General features: G+C 46.4%; 1 protein-coding gene across 4 annotated transcripts in view; it reads left to right on the top strand.

The window, feature by feature from the left end:
• The first annotated feature begins 1,893 nt into the window (after positions 1–1,893).
• Positions 1,894–18,084, top strand: part of LOC147903516 (DNA polymerase eta-like) — a 43,953-nt gene continuing 27,762 nt past the window's right edge. Inside the window, exons 1-4 of one of the 4 annotated variants that reach the window (XM_087399575.1) lie at positions 1,894–2,194; positions 2,357–2,481; positions 4,697–4,808; positions 4,929–5,096. In XM_087399575.1, the coding sequence (XP_087255701.1) occupies positions 2,120–2,194; positions 2,357–2,481; positions 4,697–4,808; positions 4,929–5,096 (480 nt within the window). In that variant the 5' untranslated portion in view covers positions 1,894–2,119. Of the gene's footprint in view, positions 2,196–2,309; positions 2,482–4,696; positions 4,809–4,928; positions 5,097–18,084 lie in introns of all 4 variants that reach the window. The other 3 variants (XM_087399595.1, XM_087399605.1, XM_087399584.1) reach the window with 3 other exon arrangements.

An 18,084-nucleotide genomic window follows, 5' to 3' on the forward strand; every position in this document is an offset into this window, starting at 1 on the left:
AGTTTTTAGGGCCTTCTTTTCCACCCTCTCCTCTTCTCCCCAAAGTACTTTGATTTCTAATGTTTTGCCTGTGCTAGGCATGCCTTAGGAAGGAGGTGCACTTTCAAAATGTGTTCCTCATAGCCAATGCCTAAATGGATGGAACTATCATTTTAGGGAGATTGCCATGTAAGGCGTTATAGCCTTGGTAATATTGGGCCCATAGGGTAGAGGAGCTTGTTTATATTCATTGATTTTTATTTGGTGCACAAGTCCCACTATCGAAGCCAAGAGGGGGGACTTTCAAAATTTTGTTGGAAAATCCTAAATTTGAATTTTACCAAGAGATCAAATATGAGCATGTAGGTATTTTTTGTAGGCTTTGTCTACTTATTGGTGCTTGAATTTCTAAACATGAGGGGGGAGCGATGTAAGTGCCCTTGGCCATAGGTACTTTACCCTCGAGCCTCAAGATGCTGAAACATTGCCACTTTTATTAAATAGGATTGAGTATTATAAGTAAAGATTCCTATAAACCTTTCAAAATGAGAAAATTTCCCATGATGTCCCATCATTTATGTTACTTTAAGTGCCATCGATAACAAATTACTCCTTTGCATGTGCCTTCAAGCTCCCCTCTTCTGAACTTTTGCATTAGGAAAAGACATTGCGGTCATGCTTGTTTAGTCAGAAAGTGCTTTGAATATGGGGTTTGAAGACCAAGTTCTTGCCAATTCTTGAGTGGAAAGTGCTTCCATGGATTTTCCCATCACATAAGAGCATGGGTGTAGGTGGAGAAGAAATCTCCACCGTTCAATAACAAAGTAATAATTGGCCCATAAAAATTTAGGCACTCTATCTCAAGTGGCTGAGCAATAGCTCATAATGAGCACGTAATGTGGATCGTATGATCCTTCTTTTCAACCTCCACATGATAACGAGCTGATAATTTGCCCATAAATATTTAGGTAAGTAGCCAACTAATAGCTCATGGTGAGCACCTGATGTGGATCGTAGGATGCCTTCTTTCTCCACCACACATTGAGTACTCTACACTCCAATTGTGCTTACATTTGCACCTCCCTTTGAAGTTTCACATAGGGGGTCACTCCCCACTTAGAGTTCCAAGTTGAAAAGCCATTGAATTCACCGGGCTCACGACTCACCACTTGGGAGTCTCTCGGTGGGACCACTCCCTATCCATCAAACTCGGGACTTTTAGAGGTTGTGCACACAGAATTGCATTTTGCCAAGGTCACATGCAACTCCAACGCCACTTTGGTGTGGAAAATGGCACCCCAATTTTGGAGGGAGAAGTTTTGCACATTGGAGCAACATTTTCCATCTAGGCAATCATAAGGTGCCATCTGGCTCTTCGATCAATCAAGGGGGGTAGAGACCTGACAAGCCTACTCTGCACAAGCCAAGGAAAAATGGCCAGCTAGTCAAATGTGATAAGCTAGTTGGGAACTTAGTCCGTGTGAACAAAATGCTGAGCTCCATGGCAATGGCACCGATTGCACATTTTGGGCAGCATGTGCAAGCCTTAGGGTGAGAGATGGCGGCCAAGGATGATAGCGGGAGGTTGGATGCATTGTTGCACTATGGTTTGAGAGAGGAGATGTCAAGCGGTAAGGAGGTTCGTTGTCTGGGCTCGAGCATCATCATCTAGCCCCCCTGCAATCTTGGGAGACCAAATTCTAAATGATAGCTTTGTGTCCAGAATGATGTGAACATTGCGAGGCGATGGCGAAGTCCATTGGTCAAGGGGGTGGTGTGAACCCAACCTAAGGGGTGTTTACAAACGTAAGCACGTCCACGGATCATGGATGGGCAAGATTGCTCATGCAAGTCTAGCCCAAGGCCCAGATGCATTCAAGGCAGGATGGGCAGGCATTGGGCGACGCTAGAGACCTCGAAATCGGCATGGGCGAGGCGAGTGTGTAAACATCCTTAGACATCGAAATCCATGGAAGAAACATTCCTGCTATCCGAAGGCGCGTGTACGTTAGACAACTGCCCGTGGAATAGGATCCGCAAAATCCATGGAATCTTGTGATACGCGACACTTAGCAGTTGATTTCAGTGTCAATTCCAGCTCCAACTTTTGGAAATTCGACTGTCATCTCGCTTTTGCAACATGCCCGTAGCTCGACCCGAGCCCAATGAGATCCGCGTTATCGCCCATGTCGATCTCGACTGCTTCTACGTTCAAGGTATTTCTACATCCTTCTCTGCCCTTCTTCGGTTACGTATATACTGCAGCAGCTGCGTTCCAGAGAATTCGTGCAACATGTTTTGAGAGCCTTTTGGTCGTGTCGATGCTCAAGGCGTCGAAAGGGGGGATCGTTAGTCACGATATGAACATTTCTGTGTGGCAGTGGAGCAAAGGAGAACGCCTGAGCTACGTGGAAAGCCAACTGGAGTTGTGCAATATAACCCATGGAAGGGAGGAGGTCTTATTGCTGTGGGGTATGAAGCTCGTCAATTTGGCGTCAAACGGTTCGTCCTTGAATGTTAACTATTTAACTTCATCTGCTTAGTTCAGATTGGTGGTGATTGTGCATGCGAAGCGTATCTGACCGATTTGTATCTGACATGATGTCATCATTCTTACATAAGTACTGTAATGTAAGAGTTATCAATATAGATTGCAAGGTAGAAGGCAAACAAATGATGTCTCATGTTTTTAGTGTGTGTAAATAATGGAGATGTGGTTGTAAAGCAGGATTTAATCCATTTATTTTGATCGGAAGTAGTTTGTGTTACCCTTTGCAACATAGGCGGAGAGGCTACTGTTGATTCGAAGCATTTGTCTTGCATCTCGATCCATTGCATGAGACTATAATTTTTTAAAGGTTGTTTTGCTTTCATTCAACTTTATCCATTGTGTTGTGGATTTTATATATGTGGCAACCTTTCTAATAAGAAATTCAATAGGAGTTTGGGGTGCCCATGAAGTTGACTTTCAAAAAATTGTTTGTGTATAGCGTTTTTTCCTCTCGAGAAAAAGAAAATGCCCTAAATATATATACCCTAGCAATACGAAGCTACCAAGGTAAAACACAACTCTTCTAGAAAGGGTACAGAGACGAGAGAAGAGGAGAGATTTCTTCTGGCTGGCTGCTCTATGGGGTTAGCTCTCATACAACAAGCTGAGTAAAGTGCCACTCAGGTCAATTATAACTCTCTCTCCAAAATGTAAGAAAGCTTCCAGTTTCCAGGTACTGAGAAAGGCCTGAGAAAGGCCTCTCTCCTCCTCATGTGGTCGGAGCCCCCCTGCAATCTGTCTTATCTACCTCGGAGTGTATGCACATTTTTTTGCCGCTGATCAATTGCCTGTCTGCATCTGGCTGTCCATATATACCACGAAATGATGATGGCAATGCACTCGGAGTCCACTCTGTCACCATAGGTGCGGTCTCCTGTCCTGTGAGGCATATAGCAATGCTCCTGTGAAAATCCTTGTACCTACAAGGTGGTCCTGTGTCTGTGCGTCCTGGACCACCACCATCTATCCCTGGGCCTGGGTGGCACCAAAGATCAACCTCAAGGCTGGCCTCCAGACCTCATGTGCAAGAGGACAATCCCAGATATAGTGCCTTTGTGACTCCTCTCCACCTGTCTGCGTCCACATGCGTCCATATCCCCACCATGTGCCCACTGCCAGGGCTCTGCAAGCTATCAAACAAAGAAAAGAAGAGATCTTCCTGGGTCTGAAGCTGTCCCATAGGCAATGCCAAATATCTGATAGAAATCTCCGAGCAAGTCTTTTGCCTTTCCACAGTGAGCTGCCGCTGCAGGTGTGCTATCAATCCTCTGCATCTGAATCCTCCTCCCCATGCCAAAAAAGATATCTGGCTCATTTAAAACACTGAGATCTCTCCAACCTCACTCACCTGGGTCCCACTCCAATCTCTATAAAGGCTTTCTCTTCTATACTCCAATCTGTGTCCTGTTCGGTGGGGGGGTCCGGACCTATGTACCACTTCCACACCGATTTACTATCCGGATTTTCTGAACGGAACAGCCTCTGTAATCCTCCCTGCTGGTCTCCTTTCTGAGGAGTTTGCCATCATCTAGGACTCGAAATGTGAGGGAAGAGAGTCCTGAGGTACCCATTGTTAGAAACCAGAGATGAAACAGCCAACACTGTCCCCGCAGTGTAAGATAAACAAGGAGAAGCCCAGGAAACCACACAGTGCTAAATTCAAATCCAACTTCTTTCCATAATGTGTACTACTGTAGAGAGAGAGAGAGAGAGATGTGCACAAGTAAGTGAACTGCGCTCCAGAGAGAGTAGAAACAGCAATATATATGGTCCCAAAGATGGACCAAGACCATATACAAAATGTGTGCCTAGTGTGCCCACTATCTAGCAGCAGGGTGCTGACTAGATATGGACCTGTGACCCCAGAACTGTTCTCCAACTTCCTCGCGGCACTTTTTCTCCACGAACCTCAGATCTGCTTGCTGCTCTGGAACTGCAGCCAACCGACAACCTGTAAACCCCAAGTGCAGGATATTGCTCTTCACCCTTAGGTGATCTGAACACTGTTGCAGTTCAGGAGATATATTTGTGCATTTGCAGGATTATTGATGCAGTATATTTGTCCTGTGAACTTTGTGGGATTATGAGTTCATTGTGATAAAACGCTTAAGCAATTTCGGTTTGAGGTCTGCCTGGCTTGCACTCACATAATTTATTGTTGCTCAGAAGCATGCGGGGAGATGAGGCCAAGAAGGTTTGTCCAGATATACATTTGATACAGGTTCCTGTAGGTCACGGGAAAGCTGACCTGACACAGTATCGTGATGCCGGTTCAGAGGTGGGTTTGTCTTTTAATGGTCCTTATTTTTGGGTGAACTTTATTGTTGGGTTCAGAGATTGAAAAGTATTCGTACCCTTTTGATTCTTAATCGACTTTTCAAAAACTTACTATTTGTAGGTTGTAGCAGTTCTTTCTAGAAAGGGGACATGTGAAAGGGCTTCAATCGATGAAGTTTATTTGGATATTACAGAAGCTTCAGCTGCATTATTGCTTCAAGAGCCTCCTTATGGATTTGAGTCAGTCTCAGAAGAGGTTCTCAGAACCCACATACTTGGACATTCAGAGGTATGCTTGCATATGGATTTGCAAGCTTGACAATTATTCTTTCTGGTTAAGGTGAAGCCTTTTTGTATCGAGATACATCCTAGGTCGGTGCATAGGAAAAGAGACGTTGATAAGGAGGTTTGCATATTATAATTTTTACATGGTTTTTGTTTGGAGGAATTTTTGGGAGGTGGGGCCTCTCAAGGATGCCCAGCCACGTTTGAAACATATGCAATGGATTTTCCTAGCCACTGAGTTACTATCATGAGATTGAAACTGCACTATATTATGTTGTTTGAGGATGAGTTGGGGCATGTTCCTGGATGCATTTAGATATATGCTTCTGTCATATTAGCGGGCATGCAAATTTCATCTTGTGAAGTTTTTGTCCATGTTGCGGCCTGCCAATATTGCGATAATTCTTTCTATCTTAAGGGGTGTGTTGCCCTATCAGCTAGATTGTCTAAGCATTTTTTTGCTTAGATGCTCGTTTGGGAGAGACTAAAATGAAATTGTTTAGTCTTCACAAGCAGTTGTAGCTTGAATGAAGAGAGTTTGGACTACATTTTGATTAGCCTTCTCCTTTAGTGCTAGCCTTTTTCATGGCTGAGTCTGCCCTTTATCTCCGGAATGCCAACAGAAACTCAGTACGAAGACCTAAATGGATGCCCAAGTATGTGTGGGTGTGTGGATTTGTATGTGTGAGAGCATATGTCTATACTATGGTCTACACCCACTGTTGGGCGCTGATGACGCCAGTGGGGATGTCATAGCTGCTATGCGTGATGGAGGTAATGGTTTTCTACCTTAAGAGTGACTATCATGAGATTGAAACCGCACTATATTATGTTTTTAGAGGATCATGTTCCTGGATTGATCTCCTAGCCACTGGTATCAAGCAGAAATGTTTTAAACATGCCCAGCTAGGTGTGCAATTTATGGGAGTAGGGCCTTGTAAGAAGGCCCAGCTAGGTTGGAGCCTGTCCAGGCCTATATTTCCTAGTGATGTCTGTGCGCGCAAATGTGTGGTATTGGAGATGCAGTCTTGGTTGGGAGAATGGCGGCTCGGGGTTGCCTGGCCTCTAGCTGGGGGATGATCTTGAGGGATCTTTGGTTTGGTTGTGACACTCAGCCATATTTATGTGAGACCCTCTGTTTGGTTTCTGTTCTATATATGTTTTGCAGTTACATCTATCAGATGGAGTCGATCCAGATCCTCCAGGTTAGTAGTGACTAACCTTGAGGGGTTGTTTCATTTTATGTGAGAGCAACTCCACCTGAGATGTTCGTCACCTGTGCTGATGATTGTAGACATCTTTTCTATTGGTTAGTTTGTGTAAGCAAGAGGCATGTTGGAGAGCTACCTAGTAGGGTTTTGTATGCTGGGGAAGAGATCACAAAAGCTTGCGCGTCCTTTGGGGATAGCCTAGCCAACCATGTGTTTGTGGAGCTGTGTACAAGGCCCTTGCCCTGCCATGTAGCTGCTCCTTGAGCACTCTCCCAAAGCCACGAACCATTTTGTAAGTCGTACTCATCACCGAAGAGAGCACCTCATCCAGCAGAACAGTTCTAATGGTGCAAAGAGCTCATATACTTGACTATGAATTATGCTCATCCACCTTGATGGGTGTGTGAAGATGTATGCACATAAGTTGTCCACCTCCCCATGCATGTGTCCATTTGTATGCTTCTCTGTTCAACCTCTCTTTGCGAAGGCACACGGATCAAATGCAAAAAGTCCTGCCTATTCATTGTTGATTGCTTGCATTAGCTTCCTTGCTCTCTTGCCTGGTTCCTGCCTTAGAAAAAGAGTCCTCTCTGCCATCTACATGACATGCCATGATGCTTCACTCTCCACATGGCATGCTATTCTAGATTTTTGATCTTTAGAACAACAAAAAAATCTAAATTTGTATGATTGGACTCATTCTAGTCTTACAAAGGTGTGTATATATATATGTATATATATATATTTTTCGAGCCACATGGAATGACAGATGGTTGAAGATAACCATTGGGGACTACAAGAGCCAGGAAAGCCAAGTGGTAGGCCCCTACAGATAACAGGTACACTCCACCTTTCTACCAGTCTAAAGATATAATGATGGTGAGTATCTAAATAAGAAGACCCGTGATACTTGACCAGGTTATCCTGTGTAGACCCATGTATCTTGTCTGACATGATCTTAACTAATGTGCGGATTATTGCTTCTGGAAAAGAGAGGAAATTCTGAATCTGCATTTTCAACCCCGTGAAATACAACATTTGGTTAGGTTTAATTGACTCAACCCAAGCCTACGATATTAAAATAGCAAGGGTGGTAGCAGATAAGAAAGCCAAAAATGGTTGGTATCAATAAAGAATCAGTACCATGCATTTTTACCAAGGCTAACTAGAAGTGGGCCAACAAGATTGATGTGCTCATGCCAACTAGCCTCGGCCAATAAGGATTCACCTGCCGAGCTACTCCACCCAGTGAGACAGTCTCACCAAGCCAATTGGTCATTTAGTCAGCCATCATAAGTAAACATCCAAATCTGTCGAACCAACTGGCAGAGCAGTCCAAGTTAGAATAGCCGGAACTATCTATACTTAGAAGTATTGGCCTGCTGTAGACTAGATCCCTTCTTTTCCTTTCATAGAGAGTACTGCGAATACAGTTCATCTCAATACAAATCAGCTTTTATGCTTCCTATCCTTTTTCTTATGTATGAGGCAAACTAGAGAAGGCCACAGCACAATGGATAACATGTCTTTGGCTTCTTCGTTGAATGAAGCTCCTTGTCCCAAAATTCTTCCCTAGGACCTCTTATTTGTTAAATATTGATTAGTGTGGTGTGAACACCCCTTGGGACACTTTTTACCTCTAGTTAGTTAGGATGGCTTTCCCCCCATAGGGTGAATAAGAGGTAGATAACCTCGTTTTGGAGTTGTACTTTGTTTTGCCCAAAACCTTTTACATTTGACGATAGCACTGCAGCTTTCTTACAATGGCAACGTACTGCCATGACCTTCCACACCATACACTACACCCACTCTCCTCAACGCAATTAATTCCTAGACTAAATATTCCCCATCCTCTTCTAGACATTGAGAATCCTCTGACGCCGGACTTTATCTCTGATATTCCTGATCCAAAAGTCAGCTGCAGACTCATCAATGAGTCTGGGAGCATTCACAGCTCCTTCACTTTATTTTGTACAGTCCCTAGCTAGAAGAGTGGGATCTGCCTTAAACCAAGACGGAGCACTTTTTTGTGACCCAAAATCACACTGAAGGAGGAGTGGTTTGTGATCAGAAAATGCAAAAGTGGAGAGAACTGTGCATTTCAGATTAGAAGTGTCTTGGAGGAGCCCTTAGGAGAGATCCACTCTATCTAAGCGAGCCTCTCTTCTTGTGTCCCCAATCTACCTGTTGAACCACGTGAATTCGGCTGATCCAATAGTGTCAAACTCCGTCTCGCGAAGAGTGATCTAGCTAGACTTGAAAGCTTAAGATACTCGTCAGCCAAATTATACATCAAGAGGTGGTGGACTAGCCAACTGGATAGGCCAACCAAGGAGACTTTCAAGATTATATGCAAGAAGAGAATGGCAGAGGAGATCCCACTCCTAGAAATCAGAGAAAACGTTTGGGCTCAATCGGACACCGAGAACAAAGAGTACATTGCTGATCACTTTAAGAATATTTTGTCACAAACAACGCAGGCAGATGATAGATTTACGTAAGCAAGAGCTAGATGCTAGGGCTCAAGACAGAAGGTTGTCACTGGTCTCGACCATCAAAGCTTGGAAGCGCCTCTAACCTTGGGAGAACTCAAGGAAGCAATGCTGTCCATGAAAGACGGCAAAACTCCTGGAGAGGATAGCCTACCTATAGAATTCTACAAGGTCTTTTGGGATTGGATAGGCCCCAGACTACTTGAAGTTTGGCAGGAAAGTATTTCCACTTCCTCTCTCCCTGAACACTTAAACAGCAGGATAGTTAAACGTATCCCAAAAGACGGAAGAAAAGATCTTATAAAGAAGTGGAGACCTCTGACGATGCTTAATTGCAGCTACAAAATCTTTGCCAAGGCTTTAGCAATAAGGATTCAAAACAAGATGGACAGATGGATCCTACAGGAACATAAAAGTAAGACACCTCCTGGAGGCTATTGTCAATGTCTGGGAAGGATGTTAGCACGCCAGGGAATCTAAGCAAGACTTCTGCTTCATCAAAATAGACTTTAATAAAGCATATGATAGGCTTGACTAGACCTTCCTTCTGCAATCCTTGACAGACATGGGTCCGGGACCAAATTTCGTTGCCGCGATCAAGCTACTGCTGTCCAACACAACGGCCAAGGTCTGCATTAATGGCTAGATGTCCTCAACTTTTCAGCTAAGAAGATCAATTAGGCAAGGATGTCCCATTGCCCCCCTACTATACGCTATTGCAGCTGACTCGTTGGGCTGGCTACTGACAGAAAAGACTGCTGAGGGATCCTTAAAAGGAATTGAGTTGCCCAATGGTAAACAGATGGTGATGCAGTAGTTTGTAGATGACACCAACCTAATGCCTAGGAACACTACTCGTGACGTGAGCGAAGTCATGGAATGCCTGAACATCTATTGCTTAGCCTCTGGTTCTCTCATCAACCATAGTAAAACAGGGTATTGCACAGGCAGCGGGAAAACTCAAGATGAGTTGGAGCATCTGGGCTGTCAGTTGATCCAAAAAGGTATTGTTTTCAGACTGTTAGGCATACCCATGGGTTTTGATGTGTCAATGAAGGAGAGATGGGAATGAGGCTCAGCTCAAAACTGGAAAAGTGGAGACGATTTCAATCCAACTTGGCAGGAAGAAGGATGGAACTCAATCATTGCCTCTACCCCATAACCATCTTGTACTTGTCCTGTTGGCACCCTAGTCAAGCGGCGGGTCTTGATAAACTCATCGCTAACTGCAAGTTTTTTCTGTGGGGAGGCTACAAGCGAATATCCAAGGTAAGATGGGATTTCTGCACTCGTCCAAAGAGTGAAGGGGGATTGGGAGTGATCAACATAAAGCAGGAGGCGGCGAAATTAGTAGTGACCTGGATTCTCAAGGTCCTTCTGAACCCAGAAATGGATTGGGCCAAGCTTCTCGCTCGTAACTTCAAACATGTTTGTCCTGTCAAGGCAAAACGATGGAAGAACTACCTAGTTCTATCTGCAGTCTTCTGTTTGGAACCGTGCTCCACTAAAGGCAGCGATCTATGGTGGTCGCTATGGAGAGCACTTGAATCTATCAAAACGCAACTGCTGTTCTCCGGCAAAGGTTCTTTCATGAAGCTCGACTCTATTTGGGCGTCAGTGATACATAGAAAAGCCCTACTCAGCAACACCGACTTTACCAAAGCCTCTGTCTTGTCCAAAAAGGGCATTCAATCTTGGGGTCAGCTGTGGCATAGGGATCAGATTAGATGGAAGACCCTGCTTGAAATTCGAAGAGAATTCAGGCTGACGAACCAAGACGCTATCTTTGTCACCAACAAAATAGCTATTTGGGAAGGAGACACTCAATGGAAGGGTGGCTCAGTCCTGAATTATGCATTAGCATTTAGCTGGATCCTCGCCCCACATCTACTCCCTGTTCCCACTCCGTTTGACTCTATTGATGAGCTGATTCCGGTTTTAAATTCCTGGTGGAACACCTTTGACTCTACGCTGTACTGGAAGCAGAGATTTCACTATATTTGGGCCAAGACAATCCCAAAGAAGATGTCGATGCTGCTTTGGTTGGTGATGATGAAAGCTGTCTGGACAAATGCAAGAGGCCTCAGGATTGGAAAAGGGGACGCCAAATGCCGGTGATGCCAGGACGCACGGGAAGACATATTCCACCTTTTTGTAGCCCATCAACTAGGAAAGTCTGGAAGAGAGTCCAAATGCAACTAGGAGAGCCAGTCAACTGGAAGGCAATTTTGCTGGGAGATGCATCTAAAGTCAAACACTCACGCTGGGCATTAGTGCGAGCATATGCATTATGGTTTGTGTGGATTGCCAGGAATGATTTTCAATTTAATGATAAGATTACTGACGCAGAATTTCTCTTTGCTGAATGGTTAGTAGGCTTTGAAGATGTATGACAACGACCTTGCGCAGTTCTTTGCTGGAATCAAGAACCACGAGCTGGAGCATCGTCAGAATTTCAATCAAGAGTGCCACTTCAAGGGTTCTATTTATTATGAGACTGACTTTGAGACAGACTAAAGAGACTAAAGCAGCTTCGCGCTTTCTTCTTAGTTGTTTTGAGATACGCAGAAATGCGGTTTTGTTGTGAACCATTAATATATATCATATGAACTGTTTATAATATAAACCTTTTTTTCTCCCAAAAAAAAAATCCCCATCCATCAGACTCGATTTGTAGAGTCTCTTCACTCCTGTGCAAAGATCTTGCCCAAATGGCTGGGTAGGATGTTCTCCTTAACTTCCAGCCCACCCAGCTTTTGGCGTGCCGATTTGTCGGTTCTTGCGACCTTGAGACCTATGGGAACTCGATCTACTTGACTCGGAGTACTTCCCGTCTCACTTCGTCCAGCTGTAGTTCATCCTTCACCTTGACACTACTCTTCATCCTTCGCTTCATGTATGTCATAGGGACATGAATTTTGTAACTGTGACTATCCTTGGCTTGGGGGACTAGCCTAGGGGAAGATACTTCTCAGAAGTCCCTAGGAATGCATCCAATGCCTAGGTGCAACCAAGTGCTAGGCTAATGCTAGAAAAGAGGGGTCTAAATGTTGGGCCCAAGGGAAACCAATGTGTCATTTGTAAGGAGGGTTAGAGTTTTAATTGTGCCATTGGTTGTAGTGGGCTAGGACTTTAATGAAAGGGGGGGGCAAACGTGCCATGTGGCAAATTCCCATGCTTCTCTCAGCCGCTCAGCCTCCCCCTCCCGCTAGCCTCTCCCCGCTCAGCCTCTCCCTCCCGCTAGCCTCTCCCGCTCAGCCTCCCCCTCCCGCTAGCCTCTCCCGCTCAGCCTCCCCCTCCCACTAGCCTCTCCTCCTCAGCCTCCCCCTCCCGCTTGCCTCTCCCGCTTAGCCTCCCCCTCCCGCTAGCCTCTCCCCACTCAGCCTCTCCTCTCCCGTTAGCATCTCTCTCTCTCTCTCTCTCTCTCTCTCTCTCTCTCTCTTTCCCCACCCGTACCTCCGATGTCTGCACGACGTCCGTACCTCCGACGTCCGTACCCCCGTCCATACAGCCCATCAGTAGGCAGCCAATACCGTACAGTTTTGTCGTTTTGACCTCTCCGCCGTCCATATAGCCCGTCAACAAGCAACGAGTACCGTACCGCCCGTCAGTACCTCTCCATTCGTACCTCTCTCTCCGTACCCGTTAGAAGCAGCTAACTAACCCTAACCCCGAGTTAGGCTAAACCCCCAACCCAACCCGGGGGTTAGGTTAAGCTAGGGGGTTCAAACAGACAGCCAACTATGGACTACTGGCCTACCCTCTCCTCCAAGTCCTCCTCAACTCCCTCAACATCTTCAACATCCATCAAGACTCGGTACTATACAGTTGCAGCCATGACACCCTCTCCATATGCACGGAATTACCAACAAGAAGGCTCAAAACAACCCATCCTTGGGCAACAGGATCAGATCTTTTATCTGCAGCAGGCAGTGAGAGAGCTACGATTGGAATTGGCAGAAGTAAAGGCTCAACTTCACATTCTGGAAGGGCCTGGTAAGCAGGCAGTAATTGATGAGGCTGTAAAATCTTGTAAGGATTTCCCCCCCTACCCCGCAGCTAGTCTCTACAGTCAAAGTTCTTGTTCGCACTGAAGTACAATTTGCTAAGAAGGGAGTGATTGTGAAAGTGGACACCAAAGCATGTAAGTCAAATATTCAAGCAGAGATTAAAGAACACGAAGCTAGATGTGGTAATGCGTTGAAGATTAGAATAGGGGGACTCCTAGAAGATTGGTACAAAGAGGAGGACACATATAGTGAAATCTTGACAAAGATCAAAGCAAGCTTGCCCAACATTGAATGGGTGGATGATGATGAGCAGGATGATGACTCCTCCAGGCCAGCTTCTATTCTGCACTATAAAGGTAATGCTATCCTTACACTGAAGTCAAAAGATACGTGGATTAAGCTTCTTCGACAATCTTACAAGTTGAAGGGCACCAAAGCATGGATAGCAGAGGAGCTTACACAAGCTCAACTTAAGACTAAAGTCAGGGCTGCCAGAAAGGATGGAAAATGGGCAGTTTACCGTGAAGGCATAGCACTCATCAGAGAGTTCAAATCAAAACCAAAAGACTCTCAGTGTTAAACTGATGTATGGCTATTTACTCTTCCAGACTATCATGGAGGTATTCTAAATAATGGGGGTGGCTTTTTGCACTCCTTGGGAGATACCATGTGCCTAAAGCAGATGTACTAGAGGGTTTCTTGCTGTCCCATAGACCTTTTGGTCTCCAGTGGACGTTAATAGACTTTCTTTCTTTCTTTCTTTCTCCAAACTTGCCTACACCCAACGTTTGGCTCATTCCTTCATTTGTATTGGATTTTCCACGATTTCTCCTTCTCTCTCTCTCTCTCTCTCTCTCTCTCTCTCTCTCTCTCTCTCTCCTCCCTATAGCTCCCCTCTCCGCCCGCTGACTCCCTCCCCGCCTGCAGCTCCCTCCCTCACCTAGCCTCCCTACCCGCCTAGCCTTGCCGCCTGCAGCTCCCTCCCTCCCCGCCTATTCCTCTGCCTGTTGCCTCCTCCGCCTCTCCGCTCTTGTTGCTCCCCTCCCGCCTGCAGCTCCGCCCTCCTGCAACCCCTCCCCGCCTGCAACTCCTCTGCCCGCTGCCTCCCCGCTTGTAGCTCTCCACCCGTTGCCTTCTCTCCCTCGCCTCTGCTCCTAGCCTCGCTACCCTCTCTCCTAGCTTCCCTCGCATGGCCTCGCCACTACACCCTACTACCCTTAGCTAACCTCGCCACCCCCTTAGCCCTCCCCGCCTACCCTCAGCCCACCTCTTGTCTCGCCACCCCTCAGCCCCCCCCTCCCCCGCCCTAGCCTATCATATCACCGCTCCTCCCCCCTCCTCCATTCCCCTCCACAATCACTCCTCCTCCACCCGGACCTATAGTCCCACCTCCTACTCCCTCCATTGAGCTCTCCGGCTCCCCGCCTTGTTTCAGTCCCCTGGGGGTTCCTCGTGTCATGGGGGGGGAGGTACATGCTCCCACTCCCGCTCCTGCAATAAGACTAAGACCTACACCAAACATGGGTCTGCCGAACGAAATGGGGAAAGGTGGCAAGGATACGGATAAAGCCGCCAAGAAAGATGACAACAAAGCCAAGAAACAAACACAACTGAAACTCGAAGATGTGAACACACGCTACAACCGCAGTGGACTCGGAGTGGATAGCAAAGCAAAGGCGGGACCCACCTCTGCCTCAGCTTCAGTCACAACTTCAGCTTCAGTTTTAGCTTCAATCTCAGTCTCGGTCTCAGCTACATCCTCATCGTCAGCCTCAGCACCAGCCTCAGCCTCAGCGTCAGCTCTAGTTCCAGTTTTAGCTACACTTTCAGCTCCACTTACGCCCACAGCCTCTACAGTTAAAGCTACTGGCTCTGATATACCCCTACCCATGACATCGATTGCTCCACCCTCCCCTAGGATAGAGGGATTGCCACTGACACCATCTCTCCCTTCTTCTCCCGCTACAGTTCTCTCTTCGATTATGACACCTACTTTGGAGGGGTCATGCACTGTTCTGCACTACTTGGCCTTTTTCTCCCCTTTGCCTCTCAATTAGCCCACGCTCCCACACCCTGCTGGGATCACCTCCTCTAGGCCACTATCATCTCCATACCGCATCCATCTCACCCAGTCATCACCCAGCCGCCAGTCTCATTCTCACACTTTCAGGCCATAGTCCTTTCAGTTTCCGTTAGAGCACGGACGAGCTGACCCATCAGAGACTTGGGAGTACTTGCTGATGGAGGTCCAAAGCATCCGAGAGCAAGAGAGGGAGCTGTCACGCTTCGCACAGGAGCAGACACGCTTCACCCAGGAGCAGGCACGTCTCATACAAGAGTAGTCTCAGGCTATCCGAGTCCAAGCTGATCTTATTCAGGGGCTCAAACATGAGATCTCACAGCTCCGACAGGAGGTCACTGCTATACGTACAGTCCCAGGAAGCACCCCAGTTGTGGAGGCACAGATTGTGAGCATGCAATCGAGGAGACGTCCAGGTGCCATCGAGGAGACGTCCAGATGGGTCGACGTAGCCAAATGGGAACCTGCAAGGGTAACTGTTTCGGCTACCCTCCTGGACTAGTAGCAAAGAGCTAGCAAGGCTCTCAACATCAGAGTACGTGGGATTCCCCGCACTGAGGCTACACCGATGGCAGATGCGCAGGCCTTCGTGACCACTACCCTACGGGCGACTGAGCACAGGATTGAGAGAGCATGGTGGGTTGGGAGGGACCCCAACCGAGAGCAGCTCCTTATCATACGGCTCCATGACGCCCAAGCACGAGTTCGGCTTTACGTCATAGGTCAGCCTTACGAGACTAGCCGAGGATCTCCATGGATGAGGACCTCACTCCACTACAGGTTGAGGAGAGGCATTTTCTGTTGTAGTAGCAGGATCAGGCCCACAAGGAGGGAAAGTGGGCAGTAGTACGAGATGGACGACTCCTTACGGGCACCCACCTCTCCTCCCGCATAAGGAGGCGGGGTCTTGTTAGAATTATAGATATAATTCAGCAGTGACCAATGTAATTTAATAAGCTAGTTAGGGGCACTTTTCCCTCTTTAAGAGGTTTTTCCCCCTAACTGTAGTTAGTTCACTAACTATGGTTAGTGACTACTAAGGTTTTGTCACTAGGACAAAACCTTATCTCTCACTCATTGAGTTGTACTCTTCACACTCTTCTATTGCAACTCAGCTTTCAGCTTTCAGCTCTCCAGCTCTCTCTTTCTTGCTCTCTCTCACTCTCCATTCTCTCACATTTGGTATCAGAGCATTTGATCCAGCTCCCTACTTCTTCCCCGTTTAGCTCCAGCCTATAGCCTGCACTCCTGCTGCTACATCTCGCTCGTACAGTCCGTACGACTGTACGGAATTTATACTTGGTCTCTGCACGTCCGTACCCTGTCGTACCGTACCTGCCGTACTGCTCCAGCTGCATCCGTACCTTCCGTACCTGCAGACTCGAAAACCATACCTTACCTGCCGTACTGTACACGCCGTACAGATATGCAACGCACAGGTCATCGTACATTGCGTCCGTACAAGTGCCGTGGTCGTCGTACATAGCGTCCGTACAGTTCGTCGTCATACTGTACGGTTCGCCGTACAGTTCCGTACCTATACGTACAGCTCGCCACCACCAGTCGTACAGCTCGCCACCACCAGTCGTACAGCTCGCTGTCATCGTCCGTACCAGCACGTATGTTCTCCGTACTGTTATCCGTAGTTCCGTACAGTACTTCCGTACTAGTCCTGCTTTCGTACATCAGGTAGTCCTCTGATTTCGTACAGGACAAACTCGCAGGTGATCTTTGGCAGGCACGTTTTGCAGACAGCCATTGTTTGGCTCAGTTTTTTGGGAGTACATTTGGGGCATTTTGTTTGTTGCAGACATTGCAATCATTTTGTAGTTTCGGAGCTACACTTGGAGCAAACATTGCAGATTTGGTCTAAAATTTGGGGCTTTCTGCTGAAATTGCAAAATTTGGGGCTTTCTGTACTTCTGCCCCTTTCTGGTTGCAATTTCAAGCTCAAAATTTGGGGCTTTCAGTTCTGCAGTACAATTTCTTGAAGAAATTTGAGGATTTTGTAATTACACTGCAATCTCGCAGTGAAATTTGGGGCTTTTGCAGATAGAGCGCAATTCTTGCAACATTTGGGGCTTTTGATCAATTTGCCCCTTTCCGGTTGCAATTTCAGGCCTATTTTGGGGCTTTTGTGTTGGAAGAGAAATTTCTGGAGTTTTCAGTTCATACTGCCTTTCTTGAAGTGTTTTGCAGCACTTTTGGCAGATTCTGGAGAGTTTTTGATGCTTGGACAGATTTCTGACAGTGCAAGTGCAGAAATCTGAGTTGCATTTACAGCCAGTGCTTGGCTGTGTTTTTTGGGAGTTGTGCATTTCATTCCCAGTAAGGGAATTCAGTTTTGTATCTGCTTAAATCTCTTTCTCAGATATGGCCCATCAAAATCAGAATGACTTCCAGTTCGGTGGTCTTTCACAGGAAGACAAGTTGGATGGTACCAACTACTCCCTCTGGAGTTTCATGGTACGCAATATTCTGATTTCTCGCAATTTATGGGATTATGTGAATGGGGGTGAGATCCGACCAGCAGATATTGCACCTGCTACCCCTCCCCAGCAAGGAGGTGGAAGAGGTCGTGCACAGGGTGCAGCTGCAGGACAAGTTGTTGGTGCAGCTACAGTCACTACTCCAGAGCAGAAGAGATGGGATTCACGGGATGCCTTAGCTTTGTCATGCATCTCTCTTTCAGTGAAAAGATTTATCATTCCGCATATCCGGTCGTGTAAGACCTCCAAGGTAGCATGGGATATTTTAGAAAGCATGTATGCAGCCCGAAATGATGCAAGGGTATCTTTTTTTGAAAAGAGAGTTAAAGTAATACACGTATGGAAGAGGGTGACTCCATGTCAGTCCCCTCACAAAGCTACAGGATCTCAGAGAGCAATTGTTAAACATAGATGAAATTATTCCTGATTCAGAGATGATTACAACCACTCTGAATTCTCTTCCTGAGTCTTATCTCAGCTTTCATACCTCGCTGAACTTATCATTGAGGGGGGGTGCAAATCCTCTCACTTTTCATGAGTTGATAGGACTTTTGCTTCAGGAAGAGCAAACCAGGAAAAACTTGGCTTCACGTGTAGGTGAACAAGCCATGCTCTCAAAATTTAAATAAAAAACAAAGGGACATGCAACGACATCAGTAAATCAGCCTTCCAGTTGGTCAGGACAGGCTTCACAAAAGGCTAAAAATGAT

The sequence above is a fragment of the Dipteris shenzhenensis genome, chromosome 3, assembly GCF_047967505.1.
Source record: "Dipteris shenzhenensis isolate YYH24624 ecotype China chromosome 3, Dip_SZ_1.0, whole genome shotgun sequence".
NCBI lineage: Eukaryota > Viridiplantae > Streptophyta > Polypodiopsida > Gleicheniales > Dipteridaceae > Dipteris > Dipteris shenzhenensis.